General features: G+C 35.8%; 2 protein-coding genes and 1 long non-coding RNA gene across 4 annotated transcripts; 1 reads left to right on the top strand and 2 right to left on the bottom strand.

The window, feature by feature from the left end:
* Positions 1-805: 805 nt before the first annotated feature.
* LOC110918415 lies at positions 806-2,834 on the bottom strand. Its single transcript, XM_035974846.1, has 3 exons — positions 2,662-2,834; positions 2,279-2,430; positions 806-2,201 (listed from the first exon to the last, which is right to left on the bottom strand). Exons 1-3 carry the CDS (start codon positions 2,706-2,708, stop codon positions 2,017-2,019), a joined length of 384 nt encoding a protein of 127 aa, XP_035830739.1. The 5' UTR covers positions 2,709-2,834; the 3' UTR covers positions 806-2,016.
* A 4,254-nt stretch (positions 2,835-7,088) lies between these two features.
* LOC110917738 lies at positions 7,089-9,603 on the bottom strand. 2 transcript variants are annotated; one of them, XR_002580827.2, is made up of 5 exons: positions 9,263-9,603; positions 8,748-8,795; positions 8,454-8,587; positions 7,737-8,368; positions 7,089-7,370 (listed from the first exon to the last, which is right to left on the bottom strand). It is a non-coding gene; the product is annotated as an uncharacterized LOC110917738 (long non-coding RNA). The 2 variants fall into 2 exon arrangements; XR_002580826.2 differs by having other exon boundaries at positions 7,090-7,416.
* Positions 9,604-10,670: 1,067 nt separating this feature from the next.
* Positions 10,671-13,069, top strand: LOC110918945 (protein FAR-RED ELONGATED HYPOCOTYL 3-like). Its single transcript, XM_022163223.1, has 4 exons — positions 10,671-10,945; positions 11,360-11,493; positions 11,758-12,323; positions 12,422-13,069. Exons 1-4 carry the CDS (start codon positions 10,671-10,673, stop codon positions 13,067-13,069), a joined length of 1,623 nt encoding a protein of 540 aa, XP_022018915.1.

The following is a 13,069-nucleotide window of genomic DNA, read 5'->3' as shown; positions in this document are numbered from 1 at the left end:
GATGTTCAAGATCCTATTAAAACATAACAAACGTGCAAGACAAATATGTAGAAAGAGCACCATACTTAAGACCATGGGGTATGGTGGGGCTTGGGTTGGGGCATTGGTTGACACGTGGAATGGGAGCCCCCCACCACTCAAACCCACGCCCATGGGGTATGGTGGGGCTTGGATTAGGGGCTTGGGTTGGGGGGCATGAGTTTGGTTTGGCCATTGAGAGCCTGCCATGTCACTTGCTAGCCCGCCCCACGCCCGGCTTCAAACCCACGCTAATGGGGGCCACGCCCAACCCAAGCCCCCGGGATGATGACTTGGGCGTTTTCAGCCAACCCACGCCCCAACCCAAGCCCCATACCCCATGGCCTAACAACAAACTCAGAAAAGCTTAAATCCTCTACAAATATAAAAATAAAGATAAATTCGTATATGCCCAGAACAAATGCTTTGTATATCCTAAAAAATAACACCTACTTGAATATTTATAAGCACACAAGTGTAGAAAAGAAAAACCCTTCAATTGTATCTTGTTAAGAGATGAAACTGAATAGAAATGCATGACAGTATATTTATAAAACTATCTTCAACAGATTTCATCAAAACAGATTTATTAGCATGTCTTGCACTATTTAATATTGTTACCTGATTAGCTAGATTAACATTTAAAAGGTTTCTTGAAACCACTTCATAATTAGAAATCAAATTTTAAATAAAAGATGACAGCATAATATAGACACATGATCAGATAAACATAATAACATATAGAATCATCAAAATATAAGCAGTTAAAACGGGTCAGGTTTACGCACTTATCAGCACACTTTTTTCGATTACTAATATAGATGATTAATGATTATTATATAAACTATTATACCAATAATGATAGATTTTTTATAAATTAATTTAGAGGATTATCAGATAAGCGGTGAAGCAACTTCTGAGCCAGTGACCAGTTTCATATTAACTAAGTTTTTAATTTATCCCATATAGCTATAACCAAGAGTAAGTTATTATTAAGTAAATGAATCAAAACAGTTACCTTGGAAAGGCAGATCAAGTTATAACTTATAAGTAAACACGTTGGTAAAAGCAATCATATTAACTTAGCATATATATCTTCTTATCTATACCTCATTTAACACACGAGAAAACATTAAGCACATACTACGATAATATCGCAAACACCATACCAAGAGTTAATCAAGTATCAATAATATATCTTTTTGTCGAATTAGCAAATTCATCAAGGCTAGCTTCTTGTACCATAGGAGTGCACTTCTGAGGTGGTGATCATTCAGACAGACTACCAAAAAAACGACCCAAATCCATCAGAAGTAGAATGCCGATGGTTGGGTAAAAAAATTCCCCTAAACCAGCTCCTACTTCATCTACTGTTCGACACGAACCATATAATCGAGTTCCCTCTTGAGAGCCAAATGACCTGCCTTCATTTTGGAACCAAAAATCCCAACTTGGTGGTGGGGAAGGTGAGAAGCTGGTGTTTTTCCTCCAGTAGGGTTCATATGAACCCACGGACCAGTCCTCACTAACCGCATTAGACCTATATGTTCTTGCAGCCACACAACAAACAAAGTGATCATGTTTTAGCTATCTTTTGTAACATTGTTAACTTTATAATAAGATATACATATATTTGAACTCACAATAGAAGCCCTGAAACTACGGAAAAATAGGGTAAATTTCCCACGATATTTTTTTAGAATTTTCAAGAACACATGATTTAAACAAAATATATGACAACACATGAAGCACACATAACAAATAAAAGACTTCATGATTCAATTATCAAAGTCTGGCCCATAAAAATAACTATCTTTTTCTATTCTTTTAAGCAAAGAAGTATGTCATACTTGGTTTAATAATAACTTCACTGTTACATCTTTATAATTCTATAGAACTCAACTGAAAGTAAGCATCCTGTAGCCAAAATTCACAGATAAAAGAATACAAAACTTTGTAAAAATCAACAAAAAGGCCAACAATATAAACATAAAGTCATTAAACAAAAATTTCAATGACAACTTTGCTTACTCGCACAGCATTCACTTGGCTGTTCAGTTTCTTCCCATATTGCTCGGTGACACTAAGGATTTGCCAGGCCTCTTCTTCAAACATAACTTTTCTTACTCGCACAATAATATTACATCTAGTAGCGCTCACCTGATTAACTTGCCATTCGATACCTAATTCAATGAATAAAAGCATCATCACAAAGAAACAAAGAAACAAGGAATTTGATTCTAATATATTAAAAACATACAACTGAGATCCATGATGTTTTTGAAAATAGCGCTATTGTCAACCACAATAGTTCCATATGAGAATACAAACAAACGACACCTTTCGGCTCTTCTGATGCCACCCCGGTTCCATCTCCTGCACTGGCTCTGGCCGCCGCATTTCATCGAGCACCTTGTATGCAAAATTTCAAAGACAACGTGAGTTAATTTAGCCCCATAATCTCAGCTTATAAAACAAATCACTTGGATATATCGGTTCTATATAAAAGGTTATACAAAAACATGGGGCCTCACCATACAAAGCATAAACCAACATCTTATGTAGGGTCCTACTTGACAATGAGATCAAAATAATAAAAAATGGAAATTAAACCGAAATTAAAGGGAGACAGAGGCTTCAAACCTGATAAGATGGAGATTAAGGTGCAAACGTTTACGGCTAGTTTCCATGGCCGGCTTGTCAATATATTGGCTTGAAAGGGCAAAGCTCAATCGCAGACCTTTAAGAGCATTAAATTGGATAGATGGTAGCAAGAAAGGAAGAAAGTAGGGATTTGAAGAGACGACTTTAACTTAAGGCCCTAAATTCTCAATTGAAGGCTAGAGTTAAATGAGAAAATCAATTCTGAGAGTTAAGGTGGCTGGTGCGATTTGATTAGTATTAAAGAAATAAAGGTGGAGGTCATGGGTTCAATTCCTATGGCATGCAAGTTTAGCCATTCAAAAAAAAAAAATTAAAGAAATAAAGAGTAGTAACTTTTTTTTGAAAGGCAAACAAAATTCTCCATTAATCAACCTGCTAGCAGGAAGCTAGCAGCCACCAGATACAAAGATCACCAAAAAAATATACAGATATCAACATCACAGACCAATGCTACCATCCAACTTCTTTCATCTTAAAACCTCCCCATATTTCCCAGTCAAGTTCCACCTTTCTTGATCGCGCTTTAACCCACAGGAAGCTGAGATTTTTTATGTCTCCAATAACCTTCTGAAGTGAGAGCTGAGCCTGTTCGAAGACCGCCTTATTTCTGTTTATCCAGATGCACCATAGAGCTGTGAGCCCGATCGCCTGGATTGCCTTCTTTTTATGCTTCGATCCCTCCACATATTCTTGTAAGTCAAAAATGTCTTTGATTTGGAAAGCAAAGATAGGCTGGATTTTACACCACTGTGATATAATTTGCCACACGGTTTGGGCAAACCCGCAAGAGATAAACAGGTGTTCGGCAGTCTCTTCAAGAAAACCACACAAAGGACACATCACTGAGCCCACATTTATATTTCGCCTAGCCAAGGAACACAACGTCGGTAATCTTTCCAAACTAGCGCGCCATGCCAAAATGCGAACTTTGATAGGAACCCAGCTAACAGTGGGTAGTGAAAGTGAAAGGGTCAAAAGGGTAAAGATGGAAAAGAAGTCTAGATTTTAATTATAGGGGCATTATTAATTTACCATTATATCCCTCTAGTGTCTTAAAAATTAATGTTATTTACTATTATATCCATCTCAAATGTGTTGTTCTTATTTGTACATATTGCCTTTAAAGTTGTATGTGATGTAAAATTACATTTGAGTACATCACTTCTCCTTTTTATAATATTATAGATAAAATTCTTGCTTAATTATGAACAATAAAACTCATTGTCTTAATATAATTTGGATACACAAACTTTACAACTTTTTGCATCACTTAAGTTATATAAATAATTTTAAAACCTTTAACGCTTTTACATATCAAGTATTATTATGATATTAAATCAAGATTGATACCGGTAGTGTATTCATGTCTTGATGATCATGAACTTAAATATTTTTTTTTTTTTTTGTGAAATTAAATCAAGACCGATTATCTATAGTGTATCTGTGTCTTGACGATCATAAATTTATATGTATATTTGGATTTATTAAAAAAAATAAAAGGAAATTGTTGAAAAGATGAGTTGGCATTCAATTAAGATATAAAAGAAGTAGAGACATTGTACGGATAAATAATTCTTTGCATTAGAGGAGAGGGGCAGTGGCGGATCCAAAATGTTTTCCAGTGGGCTCGTTTTGTTAGATTATCACTAATTTTATTTCACACCATACAAGGTTCACTATTTATTCCCATTTTTTTTCAAACCAAGTGGGTTCATCTGAACTCTCAAAACAAGTCTAGATCCGTCACTGCAGAGGGTGTGTGAATATTAACATTTATGCCATTTTGATTTCTTTATGAATTTTCGTAGAGCTTTTACTAATTTTGCTAACTAAAATGTTTTAACAATTTTAGTTTTTCTCTATGATTTTAACTTTCTATTAACCTTAATAAAACGTTGATCATTTTAGTCTATATAATCTTTTAGACGTTCTGTCATTTTTGTTATGAACTTAAACCACAATCAAAGCACAAACTACATCAATTAAAACAGCCTCCTAACCACTTCATCCAAAACTAACAAACATGAAAAGAAGTCTCAAAATTACTCAGCAGTGGATCAAGAACAGGAATACAACGAAGAAGCATTTGATTATTGTAATTAACAAGTTGACGTTAACCCGCGCGTTGCGGCGGGATGTTGAAACTGATTTCTTCAGTATGATTTTTCTATTCACAGATTGCATCCAAAAGAGGGTTAATTTTCAATTCTTCTAACAAAAATTACAAAATCCGGCAACAAAACTAAACTTTGTAGCAATTTTTTATGTGTGATTTTCGCCAAAATCAAATTTGTCAACCTAAGGTTAAAACTTAAAAGGCACCATATCAAAAGATGGGCACAACATGTGTTTAACTGTGGAAAGTTATGTTGCGAAGAAAACCCATGTGACCATAACAGACACAAAGGTGTTTCTTGAAAAAATTAACTGAAACACAATTTCACATACCTACATCAGCATCTATCTAAAAATACAAATGTAGGCAGAAATAACACATTTTATCGATTACATATGTTACACGTTTCAACATACCGTCATAACAAAAATTCAATATCCCCCAAAGATCCATTTAAAAGTAAATTTATTTTAGATCGACGTAACAATACAACAATAGCAAAACCTAATTAAACAAAAAAAAAAACATAAGAGATTAAACCCATTTGTAAGATTGTCATATTCTATGATTATTTAACACGTCCCACTATGACCTAAACCAAACTAACTCTTTCATGACACGACCGGTCGTAGAAAAAGGTAAGACAAAACGTTAACACCAACCCACATGTTAAGGAGAGAGTGTTAAATCTTTATAAAAAAAATCTTAACATGAACCAATGCAATGCGGTGTGACTTTAATATTTTTCGAAACTTTCTATTAAAATAAAGCAAAATCACTAAAAATCCACCATGTCGTAAAAGAAAATTCGTTGAAAATTAAAAGAATCCTAACTTTATTCGGAAGGAAAATTCGTTAAAATTTAGGGCAAATTTATTAAAAAGAAAAAAACTGGTTAAACTGAATATGATATGAATGAAAATTTTTCACCAAATGGTTGGGAAACTTTGGGTGCAAATTCAACCTTAAAAAATAGTTGGGTATTCTACTTTTATTTAAGAATCAACTAAAACATATTTTACAATCAAATTATTTTGGTTAAATGAGTTTCAAAGGTTAACTCTGATTAAAAAAAAAAGAAAAAAGTAAACAACAATGATGATACAATTTAATTTTATAATTCTAAATATACAGTGAGACGTGGTAACAATGTGATACGAACAATAAAATTGTCACATACCAAACTTTTCACCATCTCACTGTCACTACCGTGAGACGAACGGCAAACGGCAAACGGCAATCATCGAACACAAAAAACATAATCAAACCTACGGTTTTCATCTCCGGATCTGTAACTATCGGCGCTTCAACACTCCGTTTCCTTCATGGTTGTGGCCAACAACCCCTCTTCGGTACACCACCGATAGCATCGCCTTCTCCCTCCTGGTGGTCATCGAACCCCTTTCGCATCCTCGTCGCTCCGTTACACTCAATGCATACAACTGAAATCTTCGTCAATCGAATTGAATTGCATCCTCATGAACCACAAACCAAGTGATGTGCTTTGGATCCTTTTTTTCCGGCCAATGGAGAGTTTCGTCCGTTGTTGTGGCTGAGTTTTCATGGGGTGGTTGTTATCCCGCATATATAGAATTATGAAGGGATCCGACGGTTGTTGTTCGGAGGGGTTGCAATGATATGTGGGATACAACGGTTGCATGTTCGGATAGGATGCGATTTATGAAAATAGCGGTTAATAATTTGTATTGTATTAATAATGAAAGGAGACAACGGTTCCGTGTGAGTCGGACAGCGCGCATTCAAATGTACTACATGTTTAGTTTTCACCACTTCGCAAAGCAAAAGTAATCGATGCCAATTTCGAATTGCATGTCAATGTTTTATTACACTTGATTTTGTTAATTCTAATTTGTATGTATTTATTTAATAATATGGTAGACATGGGTGTTTACTTGGAATTTGGAAGTACCGACCCACTCCATGGAATTAAAGGTCAAGCGGTGCTATTAATCCATATATAATGAAACGGTGGAATGTTGAACCAAGAGAATTTATTAATTCATGTGGCAAGTAAAAGTAAAAAAGGAATGGGAAAACGGTGTCAAGGAGATTCGAACCGGCGTCTTGCGAAAAAGTCACGTCAATCACCCGAACAGATTGGATCTCATGACGATTATTCCTTTTAGTAAGTATGTATATAAAACCGTCGTGACTTTTAAAGAATGGATACAAACCTCAAGTTGCTTTTTGTAATATTATATAATAACAACATCAACAGTAGTTAATGAAACAGAAAACTAATAAACTCTTTACACTAATCCAAAATCCACAACAATTACTTAATGTCTCTACTGATTAATTACAAATCTTCACACAAACACAGTCGATTAGCAACAAAACCTACCACAATGATCCAAAGTTATAAACCGTACATGAATCCATTCTTCAATTTCCTCAACAAATCAGCTAGAACTATATAAACAAACACTATATAATAAATTTCATAACATTCTAAACATCATAAAGCTGACTAATTTCAACAATCTGATTTGCATCGATATATTAGTTTGGGTCAGAATTGCCACCCCTAGTCATAAGCATCCTCTGACCCCTGTGCAAGTGCACAACCAGAGAAGCAGTTCAGAGGATGGTCAGCCCTAAATCAAGAAAATATTTTAGAAAAACAGCAATGTTTCGTACATACAGTTAGTCAGTTAAGCTTCATATTCGATTATAATGACAATTCCATCGTCAGCATTTCAATTAAGGCATATTACCTAGATTTTTGGATCAAAGCACCACCTACACTACCTAATAACACGGTTAACACTCGTTGCTTAGCATACTTGGTGTTGTAGATTCATTTATGTGATTATTTAAGTCAATCATTAACATGAAACAACATTAATATCTAGAGTGCTAATTTCTAATAACTGAGGATTCAACTATTAATTATGAAGAAATATCAAGAATCTACCTAGATGGATCTCCATGTGCAGCTAGCCAAGGCTCCACTAAAGAAGCCCCAAACACATCCACAACATGCCCTTGAATAATCCGCCTTTCTCGACTCAACCTTCTTCCCCAACGACTTCCCACACTCCGCCAAATTCGCTTGCTTTGCCAACCAATGCATCACTTTCACCCCATCCTCAAACGCAGCCGGATACCGATCCTCAGGCGCCAGCCTATACCCAACCGCCACCACAATCACATCACACACTTTCGCAATACTCCAACAAAACACATCATTCGCTGCCAAATCACAACTCCCTGTCACAAACCCACCCCCATGAAACTGCACCATCACAGGCAGTTTCCTACCTCTATGACCACCACCGAACAACGGCGAATAACCTCTATACGCACCGGTTTCCGAACTTTTCGAACTCGTACTCAAATCATCCGTATTAAACCATTACAATAACTACTCCTCCTGTTACTCGAACTCGCAGCAACATTATACGTCTCAACCGCTCCATAACTATTCCGCCGCCGTTGCCGGAATTGCCATTGCTGGAATTCGTACGAACAAATCTAGATTCATAATTGTATTACCCATTACCTTATGATAAGTGTGATGACCATAATTGTATTAAAAAAACAAGCCTGCAAACGGGTCAAAACAGGTTCGGTTCAAATTGGGATGTTTAAATATTATCAATTTGATATTAATTAAAGATATGAACTTTACATTGCCATATCATGATCCAGTGAGTCATTAATTTCAGCCCCTAGATTCCCTTGCTGGTGCAATTTCCAGTCTTTCGTTCTTTATGTCCACCCTCCACGGTAATCAACACTTTAAACTACGAACTATTCAAGGATCTAACATATTTTTTGTAGAAATAGATAGAATAAATACATCAAATTTGCATCAAAACCAACTGTAATCAACAGAATATATACAAATTATAGACCAAACTAATTTGATAATGAATAATCAAGCTACAAATCTGAAACTGCATCATTACTCAGCTAACTTTACCTTGTAATCAATGTATTATCAGCACCTAAATGGCAAACCTTGCTCAATCTGCAAATAAGGGTCGGTTATCAGGTTTGCTATCAAATTTCCGAAAGCCATTTAACTAATCTGAAGAACACCCTACACCAAAGCTTCAATTGTTATATATGAAAATCATATAAAAACCCCAATTTTATCAAAAACCCTAATAAAGTACAAAAACGTAAAACCAAAAAATATACAAAAATCTATATAAAGATTACCCACACGAAGATCTCTGCTAAAACAAACATGTAATGCTTCAAATCAAGTTGCAATTTTTTTTTTTAAATTAACAATCAGCAGACAACTAAAAAACCCTAAGAAAAAAACATGGCGGATATCCTCTTCTACCAAGAAAATCAAACGGAAAGACGCACTTCAAACAGAGTTGCAAGCCCCGATTCTACATAACCAGATCAGATCATCACAAAAAACCACCACAGCATCGATCTTCTTCAATAAATCAAGTATAAAAAAAATGAATAAAAGTTTACCATTTTGTAGACTGACGGCCGAAACCCTGATACTTGGCCGCCTTCTCTGATGTTGCTTAAACACCAGAATCCTAGAATCTTCCGCCATCACCATATGCTACCACCAATAACACAGCGCAAGCTTGAATCGACATAAGGAAACAAATTGATTTCTTGTTCTTATTTGATTTAAGGGTGAATCACTAAAGAGATAGTAGATCCATCTGGAATTTAAAAAAGAGAGAGAACGAAGGAAGAGAAGAGGTGGGTTTAAGAGAAGAGGTGTGTTTGATTTGAAATTTGAATTAGGGTTTTTTCATCTTGGAGGTGGAGATGAGAGGGGATTCAAATTTTGGAGTAAAACAATATTGGCCGCCAGAAATTCACTTTAAAGGTTGGTGTGCTTTAATCGTTTGTACATGATGCTTCAGATGTTGTAAATGTTGAAAAAGTGACAAATGACCATTTTTGTCCCTCATATATATATATATAGGGGAAGGTTCAAATGAAAACCACTAGTTATTGTGAAAACTAGAAAACTAACTAAAACCCACTAAAAAGGAGGGGGGGGGAAGACTTTTAATGAAGGAGGGGTAAAATTGAAACAAAAAATATATAACTTTTCAAACATTTCCCATTTCTCCATACGTTATCATTTTAAAACAAAAATGGCACCATAAGATCACAAATTTTCTTATCTTTCATTCAAGTATATTCGAGCATATTTTTTATGACATAAAAAAAGATTTATGGTGTCGTCTTGTTTTCAATACTATTATTATAGTAGTGCACATGTGCAATATAACATGTACTACAATGTGCATTACATGCTTAAAATTAGCTTTTTGATTCTAGTTTAGCTTTTAGGGTTAGTTTTTTTGGAGGTTTAGGATTAGGATTAGGTTTTGGGTGTGGGGGGGAGGGGGGTTTAGGTTTTTGGGAGGTGGGGGTGGGGGGTTAGGTTTTTTTCGGGTTTATGTTTAGGGTTTAGTTTTAGGTTTTCGGGAGGGTGGGGGGTGGGGGGGTTTAGGTTTTTTGGCGTTTTAATGTTTAATGTTATTTCGAGACATCACTCTGTTTTTCTGATTTTTCTGTTCCTCCCTGTGTTTTCTCAGACGAAGCCTCTTCCTCGAGTCAAAGGCATTGCCCCAAAACTGGATTACCATTTATCATTCCTGACGTCAGTGAAGAATTAAAGCCCAGAAAGGATATGATATTCTCAAGCCTTGATGATTGTTATTCAATGTATGTTAAATATGCCAAGAAGTGTGGGTTTTCAGTCAGGAAAGGGACTACAAAGACAAACTCTAAAGGTGTCTTACATATTAAGTATTTCTTGTGTACGAGAGCTGGGGTATATAAGGACAAGAAGGTTGATACGTTGGACCCCAATCAAAAGGAGCGGGTAGGGCGATCTAACTTTTCAAAGATGACAGATTGTGGTGCACTGTTATGTGTAGAATTTGGGGATGGATTTTGGAAGGTGTATAAGTTTGTCGAAGAGCACAATCATGAACTTGTTGAACGTCCTGATAAGCATTTTCTTCCATCTGAACGACACCTCACTCAGCTCCAGAAGCATGTTATACACAGCATGTCTAAGCTGAATTTGGGTCCTATCAAGACGTTTAATGTTTTGAAGACTTGTTTTGGCGGTTTTGAAGACGTGGGCGCAAGCAAAGTTGACTTTAAGAACTATAAGAGGCAAATTAACTTGTCTATAGGGGAATATGACGCTGATATGGTTGTGAAACATTTGAATGAAAAAAAAATTCCCAGCCTAATTTCTCGTATGATTACATCACAGACGACGAGAATCGTTTGAAGGGTCTTTTTTGGTGTAACGATCAAGCCAAACGTAATTACCACGTGTTTGGTGATGTGATTTCGTTTGACGCCACGTATCGTTCCAACAAGTATTTTTTTATAACTCGACTTCTTTGTTTTTGGCGTTTTATTAATTTACATGCAATGGCGGTTTTATATTTTACATGCAATGGCGTTTTATTAGCTTACATGCAATGGTGTTTTACTAATTTACATGCAATGACATTTTACTAATTTACATGCAATGGCGTTTTATTATTGTTTCATTTCTCATGGCGTTTTCATATGCAGATACTCTATGGTGTTTGTGTCGTTCACTAGTATAGACAATCATCACTGCAATGTTACATTTGGTGCAACATTGTTGGCGTCTGAAACTGCTGATACGTATATTTGGTTGTTAAGAGTTTTTCTAAAAGCTGTTGGTTCTTAACCAAAAGTTGTTGTCACTGACCAAGATCCAACGATAAAAAAGGCTATTTCTGCTGTATTTGTTGACACGAGGCATTGGTTATGCATGTGGCATGTGATGCATAAACTTTCTCTGAAGGTTGTTATGCTTTTTTTACCTTTGGCGTTTTAGCATTCAATGCGTTTTAAGATACATGGCGTTTTGTTCCTTGTTTCCATTTTTAATAAAGTTTTGTCTTCTGTTTTTTTTATTCATGGCGTTTTCGTGTTATTTATAGGTGGTGTTAGGCTATGCAATTCAACCAATTTTAAAGAACGTATCTGTGGTGTTGTGTGGACGGATATTCTCACACCTGAAGAGTTTGAATCAGAATGGGAAGCGGTTATTGCAGAATTCAATTTAGAAGATAATGATTGGATATCTGATATTTTTGCACTTAGAGAATCTTGGATCCCTGCATACTATAGAATGGAGCATATGTCTGGTCTTATGCGAACGACATCCAGGTCGGAGAGTGAGAATCATTTTTTTGGTCAAGTGTGCAATTCGAAAGCTACTCTTGTTGAGTTCATGACGCATTATGAGACTGCAATAGCAGCACAGCATCCCATGCATCGTAAAAATGATCATGAATCTCGATACAAAAGACCCCAGTTGAAGAGTTGTTACAAATTGTTGGAAGGGCAAGTTGTTGATATATACACAAAAATTATTTTTTGTGACGTTCAAACTGAGCCTATTGGAGTTGCGGATTGCATAAATCAACGTTACGAAGATCAGCCTGATGGGTTTGTTAAGTTTTACGTAAATGACTTCCAACAGCTTTGTACATCCTTATTTGAGGTAAATAATGGCGTTTTATCATATGCAATGTTTTGTTTTCTTTTTTAGACAAACATTCTATGCATGGCGTTATAGAGATTGTTTTTGGCGTTTTTCAGGTAATGTTCCGTAAGTCTGATTGCACATGCAGTTACTCATGCAGACGTTTTGAACAGTTTGGTTTGCTATGTAGACATATATTCTATGTTTTGAGACTTATGGACATTAGGGAATTTCCAAAACAATACATTTTTAATAGATGGCGCAAAAAGGCCTCCCTAAACTGCTCTCTTGAATTCTCAATTAGTCGTGAATATATGACCGAACTTGATCCTGATGTGCAAAGTATGATGCGAGATATTATTTATTCAACCGAATACACTTTGAACCGTTTATCTGGTAATAAAGAGGAGATATCCTTATTCAAGGATCATGTTCAATCTTATATGAAGAAGGTTCAAGATATGCAGATTGTTGCTCCTCCCGCTATTTCTAGGGATAGATTTGCCGAGATAACCGGTCAATATACAAACGACAAGAATCCGATAAGAGTCCCTGTAGGTTATAAATCCAAATGTTCTGGTTCTCGGAAGCGCCTGAAATCTAAACAGGAGATAGCAATCGACAAAAAGAAATCAAAGTCGAAACCCGGGGCCAAAGAAAGACAGTGTAAGAACTGCAAAGCCTATGGACACTACGCATCAACATGCAAACATGCTGTAATTAAAAGAAGATCGACAAGGTCTTCGAGAGCTAGTGAAGAGTAG

Source organism: Helianthus annuus, chromosome 7 (assembly GCF_002127325.2).
Source record: "Helianthus annuus cultivar XRQ/B chromosome 7, HanXRQr2.0-SUNRISE, whole genome shotgun sequence".
Lineage (NCBI taxonomy): Eukaryota > Viridiplantae > Streptophyta > Magnoliopsida > Asterales > Asteraceae > Helianthus > Helianthus annuus.
This window is presented reverse-complemented; position numbering and strand designations above follow the sequence as displayed.